This window comes from Amphiprion ocellaris, chromosome 16, assembly GCF_022539595.1.
Source record: "Amphiprion ocellaris isolate individual 3 ecotype Okinawa chromosome 16, ASM2253959v1, whole genome shotgun sequence".
Taxonomy (NCBI): domain Eukaryota; kingdom Metazoa; phylum Chordata; class Actinopteri; family Pomacentridae; genus Amphiprion; species Amphiprion ocellaris.
The window spans coordinates 13589369-13610486 of NC_072781.1; the positions used below are offsets into that span (position 1 = coordinate 13589369).

General features: G+C 37.8%; 1 protein-coding gene and 1 long non-coding RNA gene across 2 annotated transcripts in view; one reads left to right on the forward strand and one right to left on the reverse strand.

Annotated features, from left to right (window-relative positions):
- The first annotated feature begins 1994 nt into the window (after positions 1-1994).
- Positions 1995-13734, forward strand: LOC129350874 (uncharacterized). Its single transcript, XR_008604444.1, has 3 exons — positions 1995-2768; positions 3700-3996; positions 9399-13734. It is a non-coding gene; the product is annotated as an uncharacterized LOC129350874 (long non-coding RNA).
- A 678-nt stretch (positions 13735-14412) lies between these two features.
- lmbrd1 (LMBR1 domain containing 1) overlaps positions 14413-21118 on the reverse strand; it is a 54134-nt gene continuing 47428 nt past the window's right edge. Inside the window, exons 15-16 of the mRNA XM_023261798.3 lie at positions 15786-15877; positions 14413-15400 (exon numbers count right to left, since the gene is read on the reverse strand). Coding sequence (XP_023117566.1) covers positions 15290-15400; positions 15786-15877 — 203 coding nt within the window. The 3' untranslated portion in view covers positions 14413-15289. The remainder of the gene's footprint in view (positions 15401-15785; positions 15878-21118) is intronic.

The following is a 21118-nucleotide window of genomic DNA, read 5'->3' on the forward strand; positions in this document are numbered from 1 at the left end:
TTCAAAGGTGTGTTCACCAGCTCAAGAGGAAGTTTTAAAGTATGTGGGTGGACAAAACACCGCAGCCTTAATGCAGATGAGTTCATTGTTTCCTCCATTAGGAGTGTTTTAGATTCCTTTAACAATATTGTTCACCATAGTGAGGGGAAACACACTCTGACCTTTAATTTAAGAGCCGCTTTATTTTAATAGGCGAGCAGTTTATCCACAAAAAGTCCCCAGACAAAATTAGTGCTATCACATTCTGTCTGTGCCACAATTCCTGCAGGCCTTGTAATACTTAAAACATTAAAAAGCAAAAACTAAAAAAACATTCAAACATAATTTAATATGGAATTACTTTACTTTCTGTGAAGTTTAGCTTAAACTAGTATGTGTGTAGCTCAGTTTATGAAAGAAATGTTCCTAAGATTATGACGACGGCTTTTAATAATTGAATATTTCCCACTTGGACTGTCGTTTGATGGAAATCCTGCCGAATAGTTTGAGTTTGTACACAGATTTATCACTCCGGACACCACTGTGTGTCTGGAAACGGAAAGTGGCGTTATTTAGTTGTTTGTAATTGGAGCTGGGACGTGTTGACAAGCCTGCTGGACAAGTCTTCATTCAGCAGTGAGTGGCAGGTCCCACAGGCCCATAAGAGCAGAGAGGTTAACCTGCTGTGGGGCTGCAAACACTGAATCACCATAATTACATTGATCCTGCGTCACTCTCCTCCCCGGGGGCACGGCTGAGGGGTAAGGCAAACTGCTCGTCTATCAAGGGCCTGTCAGAGGAGTTAAAGCTCAGAGGGGAGACTTAAGGCCACCCAAAAATCACAGAAACCATATCGACTAAAGTTGTGGAAGACATTATGAAAGAGGGGGAAATGGTGCAATGTTTAGCAAAGAGCAGCACAAGTTCACCCTGTTTTTGTAGGGCATTGCGAACTCCAGAGTGTAAGAGTTGAAACAGTTTCCCTGAACATAGGGGGTAACTGCACATTGACCCCTTTTATTTTTCTTTTAGTTTGCTGTGAATGGATTTTGGGTGTTGATGCACTATTAAAGGTTGTAGTGGACACTGAGAGTCTTGAACTAGATGGTTGGTACCACTGTTCCCTCTAAGTTGCGCGCGTGCGCAATTGCGCACTGCTGACACGGTCTCCGCGCACAGAAAATCTGCGCTGCACACACACACACAAAAAAAATCCAACCTAAATTGAAAATAAGATAAACACGTAACAATTCATTCTGTGCTATTTTTCAGTGTGAGTCAGTGAGTGACCGGTGACTGGCTGCTGCAGCCAATGATGCGATTCACATACATATTTACCATAGACTGTATATAATGGGGGCTGCACAGTGCCGTAGTGGTTAGCACTTTCGCCTTGCAGCAAGAAGGTCCCTGGTTCGCGTCCCGGCTTTCCCGGGATCTTTCTGCATGGAGTTTGCATGTTCTCCCTGTGCATGCATGGGTTCTCTCCGGGTACTCCGGCTTCCTCCCACAGTCCAAAAAATATGCTGAGGTTAATTGATTACGCTAAATTGCCCGTAGGTGTGAATGTGAGAGTGCTTGTTTGTCTATATATGTAGCCCTGCGACAGACTGGCGACCTGTCCAGGGTGTCCCCTGCCTTCGCCCGAGTCAGCTGGGATAGGCTCCAGCCCCCCCCCCCGCGACCCTAGTGAGGAATAAGCGGTGTATAGATAATGGATGGATGGATGGATGTATATAATGGTATTTACGCAGCTAATCAACGTCAGGCGTCCTTATGTGTAGCCACCATTGTTGTCATAGATATGAATGAGTAGATAGGACACGCCCCTTTGAGCTGCGTGCTACGAGGCTAAGCTAGTGGGGGGAAAGTTTCAGTGCATTCCGTTGATGTAGACGGCGTGGAAACGGAAACAACAGGTATGCCGGCTCACTGTGCTGCATACAGTTACACACTACGTCGTACGATTGAGACAAGGAAACTTGGAATGACTTTTCATAGGTAAGAATAGTTTTGGGCTCTTTTTTCATTATGAAATCTTGTTGAGCGCTTCCAGTCTATGAGAGCTAACTAGTTAGCCACTAGCAAAACACTAAGGCGAGCTAGCAGCTTGACAAGCAAATACCAGACGATTAATAGTAGCTGTAGTATAGTTGTACAAGCAGTAGTAGTAATACTAAAAGTACAAGCAGCAGTAGTGTAAAATAGCTGTTAGAGTCATAGAAGTAGTATCAGCATTTGTAATAATATTACAATTTGTAGTAGCAGTGCCAGTATCAGCAGCAGTATTTACTGTACCACCACTAGTACTAGTAGTAGTCACATTGCTATTACTACCACCAATACTACCAATAGTATTTATAAAGCCTAACTCATATATATCCAGATTACCATTTATGTTCTTCCTCCAAACCCATTTTATGATTGGGATTACAGGCAGTTCTTTAGGACTGCTCTCAAATAATTGAAATGTTACTAAACAAGGTTATACTTATCAAATTAAATAGCTCTGGTCTCCAGTATATTGGCGAATTCGGTTCTTTGTACTTAATTTATTGGCATGATTTTTTTTTTAAAATATGTTGTGTACAGACACTTACTTCTCTGTCTACTTTTCTTACTCCATGTAGGTTTCCCAGAGACTATGGGTTGAGGAGGAATTGGAAGTTTGTCGGCTTAGACCTGGTGTCATTCCATCAGTGTTAAACTTCCCGGCTCATCTTGGAAGAGTACGTGCCAGAAAGACCACGACCAAGCAGCCTTGAGATCTTAGACAGCGTCTCCCTGAGGTGGGTGTCGACAGTGTTCACGGTCAGGTCTGTGGTAATCCTGTCAAAAAACAAAACAGAAAAAAATCTAGATTATAAATCAACATGTAACCAAAGCACTCTGTGTATAACGCCATAGTATAGGATGTAGTTCAGAAAATGTCAAAGTATACTATACTTTACTCAAGAATAACATAGTATGGCCTGCAGTTCATAGTATAGCATGTCGGCAAAAAAAACCCATAGATTATTATGTGGTTCAAAAAGCGCAAAATGATAGGATGTTGCCTAAAATTGTCATGTATGATATGTGGTTCAAAAAATGTCATAGTGCAATATATTGTCAAAATAGTATGTTATTCAAGAAAACATCAGAGTATAATATGTCATCTAAAAAATGCCATAGAATAATATTTCATTGCACAAGTAGAAGTATAGTAAGTTTTAAAACTGTTCAAATTGTTATATGTTGCTAAAAAACAACAAAAAAACTAAAACAAAAAAAGTTTAGTAATATGTCAATTAAAAATTCCTATAGTATAGTGTGTCGCCCATCAAACATCATAGTATAGCATGTCGCTCTAAAAACGTCAGAGTATAGCCTTTAGTCCACAGCTGTCAGTAGGTGAGGAGCAACACAAAAACAGTCCAAATGCTGGTTTCCAGAGGGTTAGACGAGTATTTATTTGAAAGAGTAAGTTTACAACAACACAACATGTGAGGGGGTTAAAAACAAATGGGTGTTAGTAAAATAAAAATAAATAAACAGAACTAAAAGTGAACTTCACGCTGACATTGATGGGCATTCCAACCAGGAACAAAGTAAAAGATAATCAATATGAAAAAAAAAACACTTCTTGTTCACCTCTTCAAGCCCAAAAACACACCACAGTAGCACCCTAAACTAAAACTACCAATGGGTTCCCTGTTTTCCTTTCAGGACAATTCAAAGGTCCCTCTCTATCTCCCTACACATCCACCAACCACTGGAACACATCTCCAAAGTTCTGCCGGGCCAGCTCAGCTTCCCCTCAGAAGAAGTGCAACCACCTGCCAGATGAAGGAGCGTTTTGAGAGGCAGCTGGCATCGTGATTGGACTGTACTTTGGTCTGTTCCAATCCAGCTTCAGCTCCAGAGACGGCAGGCGGGACGAGTCAACGGAGGCCTGGTGGACGAAGACATGCAGCTGAGTACAATCCAGAAAACAACAGAGGAGGAGTGCAGGGCCAGAACAAGCAGAGTAGCATCGTATGTCTCTTATAGGGGCTTTCGACCGGGGTGGAGCCCGTTCGGAGTCGGAGCCGGTGCCCGACTTGGCACCGGGTTTTTGTCTTTCCACCACCGGAGCTGCGGCTCCGGGCTCCAAAAACTGGGGCTGTTTCGGGCACCAACTCGTTGCTGGGCCAGAGATGGCCAGAGTTGAGAACCGAGCATGTCACGGGCAGGGGGCGGGGTGACATCTAAAAACATCTAAAAAGATAAACATAGATATGATCATCAACTTATTGCGCGTTTAAATGCTCAGTAATCAATGCAAGCGTAGTCGAAGCTAAGTAGCTAAGCTAATGCTAACACATTTACTGTTAAGTATCCAAACATCTTTGGTAATTACCTTTCTTCTCAAACGTGATCGCCGGGCATTGGAACGGCGATGCCGATGGGTAACCCCTAACAGAAGGTTTTTCTGTTCAACGATGGCAAGGCACACTAGCAAAGCCATGAACACCACTCCAATGAAGTCCTCAATTGTTGTTGTGTGGGCTTCTGTACGGCGCGAACGCTGTTGAACGGCTACGTACGCAGTGACGTACACACGTTTTGTGGTGGCGCAATGACGCAGCTCCAACTTTGCTCCTTCCGAATGGAAACACAAACCGGTTCTGGGGCGGCATGAGATTTGAACCAAAAAAGCACTGGCTCTCAACTTTGAACCAACCTAGCACCTGGTGCTCTTTGGTCGAAAGCCCCTCTTAGAAAACATCATAGTATAGCCTTTGGTATGAAAAAACGCCATCATATACATCGTATATTGTACAAATAACAAGTCAAAGCAAAGAGACTTACATTGTAGAATTGTAGTAATTGTGGGCTGACTGATTTACTGATTATCAGTATTTCTTACTGATTTATGGTAATAAATACATTTAAAAATGGCGCTATTTTGGCTCTGAACCTTTATCTACCTGTGGTCGCTCTGTCTTCTGGAGTGATTTGATTGGTTATACGTCACGAATAAAACTCCTTTAACTTAACATCTGTAAACAAAACAAAAACGTATCAACAAAGTTTTCTGTTAGAGTTTGTGTTCTTCTAAGTTTAACTCCAAGATTTTAAATACTTTCATTTACTGCAAATGATTATCTACTCCAAATGTCTCCCTAATAATCATTATCAGTCTTAAAAACCCACAAAACTCCCCTCTGTACTGGACCACACTTAGTACAGTCCGGTTCCCCCTTCTATAAATCTGCTTGGAATCATCCACTTCCTGTTTGTCAAAGTGGCCTTCTACCTGGACAGGTTTTGTTGGAGCTCATGCAGCAAACATTTTGGGTAACTGCACTTTAATATGGATGGATGACACTAAATTAGAGTCTGTTTTAATGAGACTGAGTTCAGATGTGTAGCTCTGTCATTAAATAGTAAATTATTTCTCTGAATTCACAGAGAAAAGTCTGAAATGTTTGCTAGGTTAGCATCCCACGTGTTCTTTGGCTCAGCTAAAGCTAACTCTCTCCAACTTCTGGATCTCTTGAGTTGCTTGTTGTTAAAATATCTTGCTAGAGGTGCTGAAGCTCAGAAAGTCTGAGATGTTTGTTCAAAATAAGCTCATTCTCAAGTCTTATCTGAACTGTCCTCTTTTGTTTGAACTTTCCCTAAACTTAGCAGTTAATGACAGAGCAGCACATCCAGACTCAGTCTCATTTATGTTGAGATTAAACTTCAGTGTCATTCATTGATGTTAAAGTGCAGTTTTTCAAATGTTTGTTGTACATGCTCCCGACCAAACCAGTCCAGGTGGAAGATGATGTGAAGAGAAAGCTCCAGAGGATGAATATCACACATTTACATTGGAAATAAATGCCCTTTAATTGGACATTGTCATGCAAAAGTTGGATTTCCCTTTAATGATGTTCAAATCTTTGTTGAGTGTTTTGTTGATGTTGGTTTCTAAATGTTTTCTGACACTTGGCCCCAAAGATTAAAACCTTCTACGGCTCACAAGCTGCAACAATTCACACATTATCAACTATCTTTCTGACTAAACTAAGATAAAAAGTGAAAAACTGCCTGATTCCTGCATCATGAATGTAAATCTTTTTGGTTTTTATGTCAGTAAACTGAATATATTTGGGTTTGACATTTTATAAACCAAAACAAGAAATGAATTACTGGAGAAAACAATCAACAGATTAATGGACAAAGAAAATGTGTTTTCCAACATATATGGCTGAATTACTCCAACATTACAAGATACATACAATTTGAATTCAATTTTATTTATATAACACCAATTACAGGTCAAATTGTCTCAAGACACTTTATTTTTGTATTTTTTGTCATATTTAAAATATGACAAAGTAAGAAATTTAAACCTCTTGACTAATCCAATTTATTATTTGGTTTTTAAGAGACTAATCGACAACTAAAATAACTTTCTCCACTAAAACTAATCAGCATGAGGTCAAATAGAAGGAAGAGTTTTAAATACTGCAGTCCCACGATGACAAGAATAAAGGTTGTCAACAAAAACTAAATCTGCAGGTGGATTCCATTAAAGTCCTAATAAATGATAATAAAGTGTGATACTAAAGGTTTGTGGTTCTAAAAATGTCCAAGTAAAGATATGAAGTTGAACATCTGGATGGAGGTTGATAAAAGTTGACCTTTCATTTCTCTGGAGCGACTCCATGGATTTTATGGATGGTGGTTAAAGACCTGCTCTTCTAGTCATCGTCCTTCTAGTCGCTGTAAAAAGTCAGTCCATCCTGGCCAACTTCAACATCTCTTCATGACAGCTTGTTCTGCCTCCGACCTGGTGGAAACTCCAGAAACTCGAGAAAACCTGTGGAGACTCGAAGAACTCGTGGAGACTCGAAGAACTCGTCGGGCGGGGGAAGGTGTGGTGGGCGGTGGGGGGAGGTGGGGGAGTTGAGGGGGGAGGCCGCCACCCACCTCCCTGCCCACTCTCCGCCCTGACTCCACCCAGACTCCGCCTTGGCTCTGCCCATGTGGTCACTTCAGGAACTACGATGCCAAAGGGACGACGAATTTATTTCTTTTCATCTGATCTGTAGCTCAGTGAGTTAAGGATTTGCCTGTGGAGCTGCAGGTCGCTGGTTCAAGACCAGACCCTTCTTAAAATTTTATCAAAATCCTGACAAAGACAAAGAAAGAAAAGAGCCGGTGGTGGGTCTTGAACCTGCGACCTTCCACTTGGTAGTCTGTCTTCTTATCCCCTGAGCTATTCGCTCAGATACTAATTCTTCTTTTTTTTGCGCATTTATCATCTATTTTTTGTCGTTTTCGAGTTTTTTTTTTAACTCGGGTCTCGACTCGACCGTTTTTCTCAGGAGGTTGGACTTCAGCCTTTGTGCTGGAGGGTGGAACCCTCAGTTCCAAGACTTTCCAAAGCCTCCACACCTCCTGAGTCCTCAGGACCTGAGCTTTCACACAGTCTGAGGGCTGAAATTTTCTAAGTCCCCCAGTAGTTCTCTGTTAGATTGAACTTTCAGACAGTCCAAGGACTGATATCTTCTAAGTTCTTGAGTAGTTCTCTGTTAGTTTGAACCTTCAGACAGTCTGAGGGCTGAAATTTTAAAAGTTTCTCAGTAATTCTCTGTTAGTTTGAACTTTCTGGTTAACAGAAGCCTTAAAACTTGTGACCATGAGTCTTGATTTCACATTTAGACCATCCATCTGAGTTCTTCTCAGACCTTCATCTGTGGGTTTTTTAGAAATCCTCAACAAACTTTGATTCTCTTCACTGAACAGTAAAGTTTGTGGAGATCAGAAGGTAACATTAGTTTGATTGATGCCTTCAACTACTAGTAGACTTTATCTGGAAAGCAGTTTTCTGAAGTGAGTTCTTAGTAAATCTGTCCACAATCAAACCAAGAACATAGAAAGAGGAAATGTTTGAAGAAACAACTTGATGTTTTCGTTTCAGACTAGAAAACGCTTTAAGACTTTTTTCTGTTTTTGCTCTTTTTGATCGTTTTATTGTCTCTTCTGTTTAATTTGATCTTCTAAAGTCTAACTGGTGTCTTTTCAAATGTTTTGTCTTTAGTTTGATTCTTCTTAAACGTTTAGTTTTGCTCTTTTCTCACCTTTTACTCTTTTCTAATGTCTGATTTGATTTTCAAATGTTTTGTCTTTTTAATGTTTGTTTTTTCAAATGTTTATCAGCTTGTTTGAGTTTTTTTTTCCTTTCTCAATATTTAATGTTTCGATTAAATCTTTAAGGTTTTTCATTTTACGTTTTACCACCTTTTAATGTTTTTCTTTTTAAATGCTTCATTGTATTTTCTGTTTAATTCCTATTTGAAGTTTTATTGTCTTTAAGATGTAATTTTCTAATTAAACATTTAATTTTTTAATTAAATGTTTTGTCTTTTTAAAGGTTTAATAATCTAATTAAATGTTTTGCATTTTAAAAAAATGTTTAATATTCTTCTGTTTAATTGTATTTTTTAAATGTTTAATTATGGAAAATATTTCTATCTAATTTTTAATATTTGTATTTTCAAAATTTTGTTTAATTTCATAATGACGTATTGTATCTTGTTGAATTATGTAATTCAATATTTTGTCTGTTTAATAGAGTTATACATTAAATACAATTAAACTCCATTAAACAGACAAAAATATTGAATTAGATAATTCAACAAGATACAATACATGTCATTATGAAATTAAACAAAATTTTTAAAATACAAATATTAAAAATTACAGATAAAAATATTTTCCATAATCAAACATTTAAAAAATAGAATTAAACAAGAAGAATATTAAACATTTTTTAAAAAATGCAAAACATTTAATTAGATTATTAAACCTTTAAAAAGACAAAACATTTAATTAAAAAAATTAAATGTTTAATTAGAAAATTGCATCTTATATTTCTTAAATCTTTTTAATAATAAAACTTTCAAAAAGTTTTATTGTATTAATTTTTTTTCCTTTGATTGAATTGCTTTTTGTTATGTAGTTTATTTCTTTAATGTTCTTTTTCTGTCAAGATTTTAACCTCAACCTTCAAAAAGAAATAAACCCTTACATCACAACGAAAATACTTCTGTTGTCACAATCATGAGTTAGTCAATTATTCAGTTTATCAATTCAACTTTATTTGTTTAGCACCTTTTACACAGATGACAAAACTAAACAAGCAAAGAGAAAAAAACTATGCTAAAACTATGATTAAAACTCAAAAACATAAAAAAAACAAAAACAAAGATTTAACATGGTAATAAAATATGTTGTGTCCAGGGGATGGAGGGAGTTTATTGAAGTCTTCTTGGGCTCACATGGGAAATCATTTAAAATATAAACTTGATATTCAGTCTAAGGAAACTGCAGAGCGACAGAAGAACCAACAATATCTCCTGTTTTCTCCTTTAATGAGTCGACTCTTCTTGTGCTTTCAGACCAAAGAACTACAGACTCTTCACAACCTGCTCAAACTCTTGGTACAGGACCTCACCACACGGGTCAAGAAGGTTTCCGTCTCATTTCTACTCTGAAGCTCACCTTCTCCTGCTCAAACTGCTGACAAATGTTTCTGCTGCTCTAAAGTCTGGTCTCCAGAACTTTCTAAAAACTCTCAAAGTCTCTTCTGCTGCAGGTTGCTTTGTAGAACTGTTGCAGAAAACCTCACTAAACCACATGGAGGAGCCTCAAGATAGTCGTCCAAATGAAACCATACAAAAACCAAACTAGCACAACCCAAACGCTAAAGTCTCCTGCAGCCTACCAGAGAACCTCTGAGAACAGAGAATCAGGACAGGAACTCTTACCTTCTGGACAACCAACGCTGGTTCACAAACAAGAACACAGAATGTGTCTGACCAAAAACCTCTAAAGACTCACTACAGCCAAGATAAAGTCACAACTCAGCTGCACCAAATCCACTAATCACTGCACACATTAGCACCATGTGCTAACTGTGGCTAAAGAACCACATGTACCAAGACAACTATCCAGTACAAAGCCCTAAAACACACCAAGAAACACATTAAAGTCTATTTTACTGCTGGAAGCTGCAAGCCAATGCCTAAAGAACAAACTAAAGCAATGGAGCCAAACAGTGGTGAAGAGAAGCAGAGGAAATGTTTGTCTGCAGCTAAATAAAGCAGGAAGAGACTGAGCTGCTCAGGTGTTCCTGATAACACCAAGCAGCTGCTCAGGTGTTCCTGATAACACCAAGCAGCCACCTGGACAGCCAATAGGAACACAGCTTACTGGAAGTCCAGAGGGCTGAGTTAGTGAAGGAAATTTAGTTTAAAGTTGAAGCAGAAAGTTACAGAAAGTTGAAAACCACCTTCTGATACCTGAAATCTCTGAGTTTTCACACAAAGAACACCTGAACATGTCAAACTGGTTCCATAGTAGAACCATCATTGTAAAAACGTCATAGTGTGGTGTGTTGCTCAAAAAACATTAGGACCCGGCTGTTAGGGGACAAACATGTAAGAAACATGAGAACAGAGAGAACCCAACCAGTAGGTCACAGTTTATCATCCCCCAGTCATCTCCTGAAGTCCATATGGTGAGAGACATCAGTATCTGGTTGTTAATTTACCAGAGGATGCTTATAATCATGCTGATGTGGTCTGTACTCTACAGTATTTTAGTGACTCAATAAATGCCTAAGTTGTTTTTTTAAAATGCTTTTTAGTTTTTAATAAATATTTAATAGCCTATATGTGATCAATAAATGGCCTTTGCCTATCTTAAGAAAAACTCAGAACTCTATGTAAACAGTACTAAATAAATCAATAAATACATGCATACACACAAAAATAAGTTAATACATTAACTGTGTTAAGATAAGATTTAGATTTTTTAAAAAGTTGTTTATGTTTTTGCAGAATCCAGTATTGCTCACTGGTTGATCATTACATTTTGTTAGTTTGATTTCACTGTTTAAAATGATGCCACCTCTTTTCAGACAGAACCTGTGATAATAAAACAATACAAAATTTTTAGTTCCGTGTTAATAAAGCACTTAAAGCTTTAAGTATGGCTAAATGCTTTTTTTCAGAATTAAATATATCACTCCTTAGGTGGTAGTGGCCCCAAGTTCAGTAAAGTTGGAAAGATATTCACAGATTCGGACTTCCAGCATCAATAACTCATTAGATATAGGTTGTCAAAACATAAACGGTGCCTCTTTCCCATTGTTGCAAGGCAGACAATGTGCTACAAGCCCAGTTTTATCAAAAGTAGCTGTCTTTCAAGCTACAGGAATAACATTGGTGTCTATGGAGTGAACAGGGTCCGTCTGCAATTTGCAAAACCGCTGCAACAGTAAAGAGAGACAAATATTCAATAACTTCACTCTTATACATTGTAGTGTCACTAAAATCACTGCAGCCTTCAACTGGCTCCTGTTGACAAAGTGTTTTAACAAATGTAAATGCTGTAATTTGATTCTTTTAATGAACCATGTAACTTGAATGGATGCGATGCTGGTGTGACCACAGTGCACACGTCTGATGTTGCTCACAGTGGTCCAAGGAACGCTCAGGGAGTTTGTGTGTTTGCTCAGACTCAGGAAAAATTAGAGGGAACATTGGTTGGTACTGTCAAAAGAATTTTAAATACAACGACTGAAGTTTTGTTTCAATTATCGTACTTTAATATGTGTCCATAAATGTGTCCAAATCAAGATAATAATGCACATTTCTGTCTTTATATAGAAATTCACCTAGATTTTGTCGTTATCTTATATGCAAAATGTAAAACTATGACTAAACTTTTGAGGATAGTTGCACTAGAAAAGAAGAAAAAGTTGGGTAAAAATGAAACTTTGGAAGACTCCACAGCAAGTTACTTGCCATGCACTGTATAATGCATTACGGTCTCTTATCCTGTGGAGCAGTAAGATAGATGATCGCTACAGAGGCCCCTGACAATGGCTATAGTGTTCTGTAATTCCTCTTGGTATCTACAGTAGTCTACACAATCATATTTGCCTTATTCGAAACCTCCCTCAGACAAAAAACAGAAGGCCGACCTCTCTTGGCTCTCCTGTCAGATGCCCAAACAGAGGCCACTTTGTTTTGGTAAGTTTTTGTTGTTATTTCCCGTCTCAGAATATTCGACGATCATACAAACTGGGAAATGACGAGGCCATAAATTTCTTTAAGGTTTCAAATTGATCGGAGTCTAAAACTCCACTGTTTTCTTGACTACTTCGTTGTTGTGTGGCTTTTTTTTTCCAGGTTTAAAATGGTTAGAATGGTTAAATCTAAAAAAATGAGTTTTGAAGCCATCTTCCCTGTTCAAATAATGGGATGTCCTTGCAAACGTAATGCATGTAAACACTTGGCCTAGACAGCATTGACATGCAGAGTACTGGTAATAATCATATTAATGTAATAATAGAAATTTTTATTATTCAGCAAATTGGATTTGCATAAAATTATTGCATTCTAATGTATGCATTTATGAGATAAACTGCAAAAAAGAAAACAAAAGCAAAAGCATTTGTTATGTATGGCCCTCGGGCTGATCTAATAGTGCAGCTCTGCAAAAATAGTTTTATTTTCCTGAACAGATTCATTCATTTATTCATTAAAATGTGTTCACTGTTGCCAAACAAACTTGCAAGGGGAGCCTAAAAAGCGACGCAGGGAGGAAATAGGAGATGAGACGAGCCTGGCTTTTTTGAATATGAGGGATAACAAGAAAAGTTGCACTCCAAACTGCAAAAAAAAAAATCCTCTGATCTGACATGTTGATCACACAATCCTCTCTGCAAGAGACCTGGGGCTCATGTTTTTGGCTCAAGGCTTATTTGGTTTATTAGTGAATGTGGGGGTGGCATAGCACAAAATGGCTTACCTCAAAGCAGGCCTGCACAATAGTTATGACAAGGTATGCATACCTCAAGCTCTAATTGGACAGGCACACAAAATTTCATGCAAATCCGTCCAAAGAAGGCACTGAGCAGTTACAAGCTAATCCGAGGATGAATGTGTTTAATACATTTGATATGTGTCTTTATTAGGCTACTCTGAAATATTTCACTTTATTTTTTTGACATTTAAGTGTGAAATCCTGAGCTTTGGACAGCAGAAAACATGTTTTTACTCATAAAATTACTGGTTGTGAGCAAGTACTTCGCAGCCTCTCAATAGATATTAGAAAATCTGACCACGTTGTTGTAATTTTGTCACAACCCTAATTATAGTTGCAATTATAGAATAAAAACATACTGTGTAAAACAATTAAAAGCAATATAAAATTCTACCTTCCATCGCTAGAAACAGATATTTCACTAAAAAAAGAAGTCACGGTCAGTAAATTTGATAGACAGCAATATGGAAGAGCATTTCTTAGGGGGCATACTGGGCTACAAGAGACATGTTTTACTGAGACTTTGATGTTTCTTTGATGAATGTATGGTAATCTGGTACTAAACAGCCATTAGACAATTTTAAATGTAAATGCAATTTTAAACAGCTTACATGGGGAAAGTTAGTCAGATATATGCAGAAGAAAGACATACGGCAATATATACTCATTCATTAGTTTAGTGTGTATAATATTTGATGATGTGCCTTTTTATGGACAATGTGTTGCATTTCCCATAAGTTTATTTGATTTCTGTTGTGCTATTGTGTTCATCGACAAGATGAGACACTTTGAAACGAATGAAAGATGTATGTTATGAATTTTATGTGTTTTTTATTTTTGCAGTTTTTTCTGAGTTGCTGAAGAGAGAGAAGGATAAAATAAATATTCAAAAACATTTGTATGGTGCATGGCAATTGTTTCTTTGGACCTGCAGAAACCTGACTCAAACACTAGGCTTTGGACAAAATTTAGAATTGTAGACTTGACAAGATTTGATCTAAATTCCTGAATGACAAGCCAGTATTACTGTACGTAAAAATGTGATATGAAGATAAAACAACCAAGTATGGCATCATATTGTAGAAATGAATGAAAAAGGGTTGAAAATATTGTGGGGTTTTTTGTGTTTAAAATTGTTTTATTTCTTTAAATACAGGTATCATTCAATATTAACACAACTTTCACAACAGCAAACTTTTCAACCAAGCTGCATGTGATGACGCTTTCGTCATCATCATCATCACCACCACCATCACCTAACTGCATTTGCAGCTGCTTCCTCCTCTGACACTCAGTGAAGGTAACCAGACTAACATATCAAAGCAAAACCAAAACTCGTGAGATTCAAAGTGATTTCTGTCAGGCTAATTTAGGCGAGCATATACAGACGCATGTGCCCGTCCTGGAATTGTACATTCATGAGGCACAAATATTTGGTTTCCAAATTAAATCGTCAGTTTGTATTCATTTGACAGCAAAATACACTGAAATAAAATTATGTATGCTATTAATAGTTCTGTCACAAGCCTGTTGGAGATAAACTCTAAAGCACAGACAAAAATGAGAAGTAATCTTAAATTAAAAAGAAAATCACATCCATATCTTTTATTATTATCTCTTTTCTTTTTTCACTCTTCTTCCAACACAGAAGGAGAGAAGCTGTTGAACACATATTATTAAAACCATGAATAACTCAAAACTTGAAAACACAACTGGTCCTTTACATTTCACCAACAGTGAACGTATGCGAGTTCAGTAACATTTCATTATATAATAGTCTGGGACTGCAAATAACAAAATGTAGGGAAAGATGCAGCAAATCCACTAGCACTATATTTAACCTCAGACAAAAACAAGCAAAATAATGGTTTAAAGTGTCACTGCTGTCAGCATTTAGGAATCATTATTTTCATACCAATTAGCTTTTCTGAAACATTTTGTGTGCGCTCAATTGGTACTGTATCTTAAAAGGTACACTGAAACCAGATGTTGTTCTAGATGTTGCCATGACGTTAAAGGGTCCAGAAAATCCTTAGAGAATATAAAAAGTCAGTTTATGCCTGAGCTCTGTTTCCGAGCAAAGCTTGGACATAAAGTTCTGGAACAGGATATGACTTTGTCTGCTGCAGTAAGAAAAAAAAACGACCAATTCCTGCCAATTCAAAGTGTTTACAGGTGAACTCTCAAGGTAGAATTGAGTTGGAAGACACTCTCACAATCCCAGAGTTATCTATAATATTGACTGAGAAAGACACAACAATCAGTCTGTGTGGTCTCATAAAGGGGAGTGACCTGTCAACTCGAAACAAGGCTTGACACCACGGCAAGAACTCATCGAAACACATAAATTAAGACAAATCACTGACAGGCATTTATTTGTTGACGACTGTACTTTCTAGTCCCTTCAGGTTATGGTTACAGTATCTACAAACCCATCCAAGTGAAGAGTGTTTTTTCAGTGCACGTATTCATCATCACTCAGGTCTGAGTCATCAGCCTCCACCTCACCTTCAATCACAGACTTCTTCCCTCGGCAGCAGGACACAACCAGACCAATGAGGAAAGCCTAAAAATAATGAGTAAAACCCTCATTAGGAAACATTTCATAAGGATCATTTGATCGATAGAATGCAGGAAGAGCGCCCAGGAAAGAGGCTATTAAATATTTTGCTGAGGAGATATGCAGCATGTGCAGTCTCAGTAGCTTTTTCAGAGTAGAAAGCTCCCCCACTGAAGAAGACTCTCTTGAAATGCTTTTGAACTAAATCAAATGTTTTATAGATGTTGTTGCTGTAAATGTTTCATGGTTGAAAAGATACAGAATAACTAAAGGCACTGGTTATCATTAATCTTTCCGCCCAAAAAGCGCATTCTTTTCCTCCAAATTCTGCAAAGAACATTATAATTCTCACTCTGTTTGAAATCAAGGTTCTTCACATCCTTGAACTTACCCCAATAAAGGCCCAGTTACCAAAGTAGTAGATGGTGCTGAAGAACCAGAACTTGTGGAGGAACAGATAGGATCTTGTCACAGTGCACTGGTCTGAAAAGACAGAGAAAACATTTTTCTTTAAAGGTGAAGTCTGTGTTTCTTAAAAAAATATTGTTGATATTTAGCTAGTTAGTATATTGAGCTAGTTAGCATATACCAGGTTTACCATCCCTCTCCCTCTCACTGCCCCATTCCCCCCCTACCTTTGCCCCTGTCCTCTGCACAAGCACAAACTGCACGACCTCAAACATACACAGGACACTCCGGAATAGTGTTGTGTGGATCAGTGCGAGCCATTTGTTTGTTTCCTATTTACAGAGCCAGGGCTGTGTATGGACTGTGCATGGGATTGTTTTTCAGCACACACAGAACAGAAAGCTAGCAGACTGTGAGGGGATATTCACTGAGTTTGACAAAACGTGTACTGAAGTAGTTTCATTGACTTTATCTGTAATTCTAGCTTTTACGAGCATTTAGGAGTCGAAAAAATACATGTAAAATTAAAGACAAGAGTAGAATCAATGAATACAAAGCCAGCTTTTTTCTTTTTTTTCTGTTGAACATAATTTCAATCCAAAAAAATTCTTCTCTGGGAATTTGTTTCATAGTAACATCGATTTTTTTTTTCATTGTGTTACAGTCATACTTGTCTCCAAATGAAAAGCCCCAAATTAATATTTCACTTAGTGGAATGCCAGTTTGTTTCCACTAGCGTCTTTCAGGTGAAGTGTTTCTATGTGACACAGAAAACCTATCTGTAGTCTGAACTGTCCTCCAGAAGAACAACAGGGGTACAGTGAAATGGGACACGTCCACTGATACATGATCTTTATAACTGCATGAGTGCAGCACTTGTTATACATTTGTGTTTATAAAAAGGGTCAGTATCCAGTGCAAAAAACAGGCTGCTATTACTACACAGAGCCCTGCCTCGAGCAAGTTGTGTTATTGTAAACTAAAAAAGACAACCAGTCATCTGAAAAGAGGAAAGCTGTGTCACTGTCAATGTGAATATGGCTTAACCAATGAATAAAGCTGGAATGGTGTAAGCTTTAATGGAGCTTAGCATCAAATATATCCAGTATCACACACTGAAACTGCAGAAGGTAGAAGCATGGGCCCACTGAAGACAGACAAATTGTGAAGACACTGAACCATAGGTTATATGTTATGCATGTCACCCTGGTGCTCTGATGAGGTAAAAACGATGCAATCTCATGAACTACTCTCAAGTTTTCCAGATTATTACGTGAACCGCAGTTCTCAAAAGAATTTCGAACGAAATTCATTATATAGCTGCACTATGCAACCAAGTACAAAATGATCAAAAACAAAAAAAAGAAAAGCATAAAAACATTACACTGAAATAAAAGAATAGAAATGAAAATCACTAAAATTAAGACCAGAGAAATAAATAAATGAAGGAGAGTATGGTGGTTGAGTATGTGCAGTTCAAAGGCAGTGCACAACATAAATATTTTAGTCTAGATTTAAAGCAAGCGTGATTATACATAAATTATGAACATTCAAAAGTGAAAGCAGCAAAAAGGTAACTGTTGAATAATCCATCTAATTAATTAATTTGACCTCCACACTATTGATGCAAGCATTTTCTGGTAGCACCATTTGTATCTGTAGATGTAAGCAAAACTCAACTCTGCAGTGTACCTTCACTAATACTTTGCAGCCGTGACCAAAGACAGCTCAATCATTATTGACTGAGCCCTGTGATCAGGAATATGAAACGCATTAAATTCAAAAACCTGAGGAAAGAAACTCACTTACTGCTCATAAAATCCAATTTCTTTCTTTGTCTGTTGAGCAGCTCTGTGCTTTATACTGGTGACATCACCTTTAAGCATTAGCTCTCCAGTTTCTGAGAAAACTGATACTGCTATTGATCTGACTGGCGGAGACGGCAGGAATAATATGAGAATTTTTAAGCTGAGTCACTCTCCTTTATGTGCATGAATAAATACTGGCAGGCATGGGAAATGCTGATGACGTCAAAAGTGGCAAGTGCCAATGATATGGGCGTAGTGTCTGGGTTTCTCCTCAGTACTCCGATTGTTTCTGTGTGAAGGCACAGGAAGAAAGGGAAGAAAAAACGGTTCGCTTCAGATCACATTTATTCATTAGCTTAGCCATGCACACTGAAGCAATAAAAAGAGAAAAAAAAATATGTAAATACGCTCCTAATGAGACTTTTCCAGTTTCAACAGAACAAGGCAAGAGAGAAAGTCCACAAAGCTAAAGTGAAGATGAAATGCGCTGTCTGGCTATGTTAGAGAGCCATCTGGAGCATTAATGCTAACCCTGCTGAGCTGCTCCTATCACACTGTTTCATACACAGCTCTTCACACTGACTTGAACCCTATGAACAGTGCAATCAGACTTATACAAAGCAACATGACATCAAGGTTCACAGCAATAACTCAGTGTGGTTTAGAATGTATTCATTAAAGCCGATACTTTCAAAAGCTTTCTTCACCAGAGTGCTGAATTTAAAAAGACGGAATATCCAGGTCTGTGCCGTTTCATCTATAATAAAGATTAGAGGTAGCATACCCACGGGAGTTGCAAAGGTGCAACAACAATCAGCTTTTACTTCACAAGGATCAACAGATAATAGAAGAAGCAAGTCTTTCTTCATCCCCATGACCCCATACTTTTCCTCCAGTACCGCAGCCATCTGTAGCTCTCCAGCTGCTTACCTGAATTGCAGGGATCTGAGTGGGACCTACAGATGGTTCACAACAGTGGTCTGCCTAAATATATTATCATGTACACCACTGACCAGCTTCACCTTGAAATCATTACTGTTCTCTAATAAGAGCATAGGGCAGTGTGTGAGTGCAGGTAATTTCACTTTGACTGGTGATATCCGGGTGAGTGCTGCCCTGTGTAGCATGATGCATTATGTATAACTTTCACCTCTGCATTTGAACACAAACATGTGCATAAAACTCTGCACACATGCGTACGCACATTGTGTTCTTTTGAAAGCCTCTCTATCAGCAAGCGCTGTTATACCACCACTGTATGCTTTTACTTTCTCCCCGTCTAAAAAGCAGTGGAGCACTTTCATTCCAATGTCCTTTGAGGATGTTGATGTTCCTTCACCGGAACTATTTTCAAATCTTTGGCTTCTCGTATTAGTGTAGCCCATGAATGTTCACCAGAAGCATCTTTTCACAGTGCAAAATCCATTTGAAGGGAGCTCAAGACCTCTTGGAGCACACATAAAAACAGCACACACAGAGACCCAATCTAACTTGACCAACCAAAACCACTGATCATGCCAACAGGAAGCCAAGCAAGAAAATTGCACCTATTTAAAATATGGGTCTTGTTTTCTATTACAGTTGGATACACAAGTGAATTACTTTCCTCACCAATGCTATTTTTTATTTTTGCTGCAGACACAACACTGACATATTTTCATTTTGTACAGTTGTTAAACATATGTGTAAGCAGCAAACAACTGTGTAGTTACACATTCAGAAGATACAGAGCAATTTTAGCATGTTATCTGAAGTCAGGTTTCAGGTGTCCTGACAGTTCACACAATATTCACCTTCTTTTAAGCAGTTTTTTCAGTTTCTACCTACTCCTGAGAGAAATAGCTAGCTGCTAAATGCTCCACTGTTATCGAAAGGTCGTTGTTCAGAGTATCTGCTGGGCAGATAGTGTACAGTGGGTTATTTTAAAATAATGATTAGACAGCTTTCAGCAAAGAGGGGGATTTTAATTTAATTTAATTTAATTTTAATTTGATTTAAAGTTCAGTCATCTGTAATATTAATTTTATCAATTAACCCCCTGAGCCCTAGGCTGTTTTAAGGGTAATTTCACTACCTTTACTTGTAAGCTCTTATCTTGGTCACTTTAAGGGCTGGTCATACATCTTGTGTATCTTTTTTTTTAAGGAGTCTAGGCTATCTAGATCTTTAATCATTCGATATGAAAATATGTATAGATTTTATATTTAAGACTGTAAGAAAAAAAATCATACGACATTGGTGTTTTTAATGTATTTCACCATACAAGGCTGTCAGCAGAGATTTTCTCATAAATATTTGTAGGAAACATTTACTGGCAATTTTAGTACCATGATGGCGGGATACAAGGCCAAGGGGATATTTCTTAATCTATGCTGCTTCCTTGGCAGAATTCGATCTGTCTTCACAACATTATTACATGTGGCAACAAGCAAAATCACAAAGTTCTGGTTCAGTTTTGTCTTGTGATATGACACTGCATTACATAGATAGTAACATCCAAAAAATCATGAGCAATTCACCAAGGGTAATGGGTGTGCAGATGAATCCAGACCTGTATGTAAGTATTAACGATGAATTAATTTGATTTAAACTCTTTTTTCTGTGTCTGTCAGGTTCTAAGAGTGAACAGATGGGATATTTTTAGCACAATACCAAGCATACATGTATTTCTTGAAACAGAATTTTACTATAAAAGGCAAGGGTTGTCTTTGAATTACACAATGGACATTTTTTTTTCAGTCGAGTAACTTTTTGATTGACATATTCCATTGCAATGCAAATTGATGATGATCCCCTTGATGCAAAGAACATTACTATTAATTTGTGTTGGGGTTGAGGGAGTCTCCTGCTGGAAATTGCTTGGGCTCCTGACATCTCAAAGGTAACACATGAAATTGTGACCATCTCCCCCCTGAAGCACTTTAAAACAATGCCGTGGAAACTGGCAAGTTGCTAGGAAACAGACAGTCTATATATGAAAACACTCCACTGTACTAGAACGTCAGTCACTGGGATTCATATAGCAGTGACATGATATATCTTCCAAAGTACAAACTGGACTTCAGAGCATTGTTAAAATTTAAGTTAAATTGCTAGATGTTTCAAAAATTAAATAAAATCAAGAAGTAAGATAGAGGTCTATTTAAGTAGGTGGTCTGATGGATTATTAACATTATTAACAACTGTGTGGAATGCTGTCATAATAAGTGTAAGAATTCTTGAGTTATGGCCAAAAAAATATCATGTTAGGTCACAGTGACCTTGACCTTTGCTTCAGTTTATCATCGAGTCCAAATGAACCTTTGTGCCAAATTTGAAGAGCTTCTCTCAAAGCATTCCTGGGAATAGGATGGACAGACAACCCAAAAACATAATGCCTCTGGCCACAGTTGTCCCTGGTGTAGAGACGTAACAAAAATTACCATTTATACTGACAAGTGCAGACAGTAGATGAGGATGATCTTAAATGCACATCAGAGTTTACGATCAAAGCAAATCTCCAACCAGA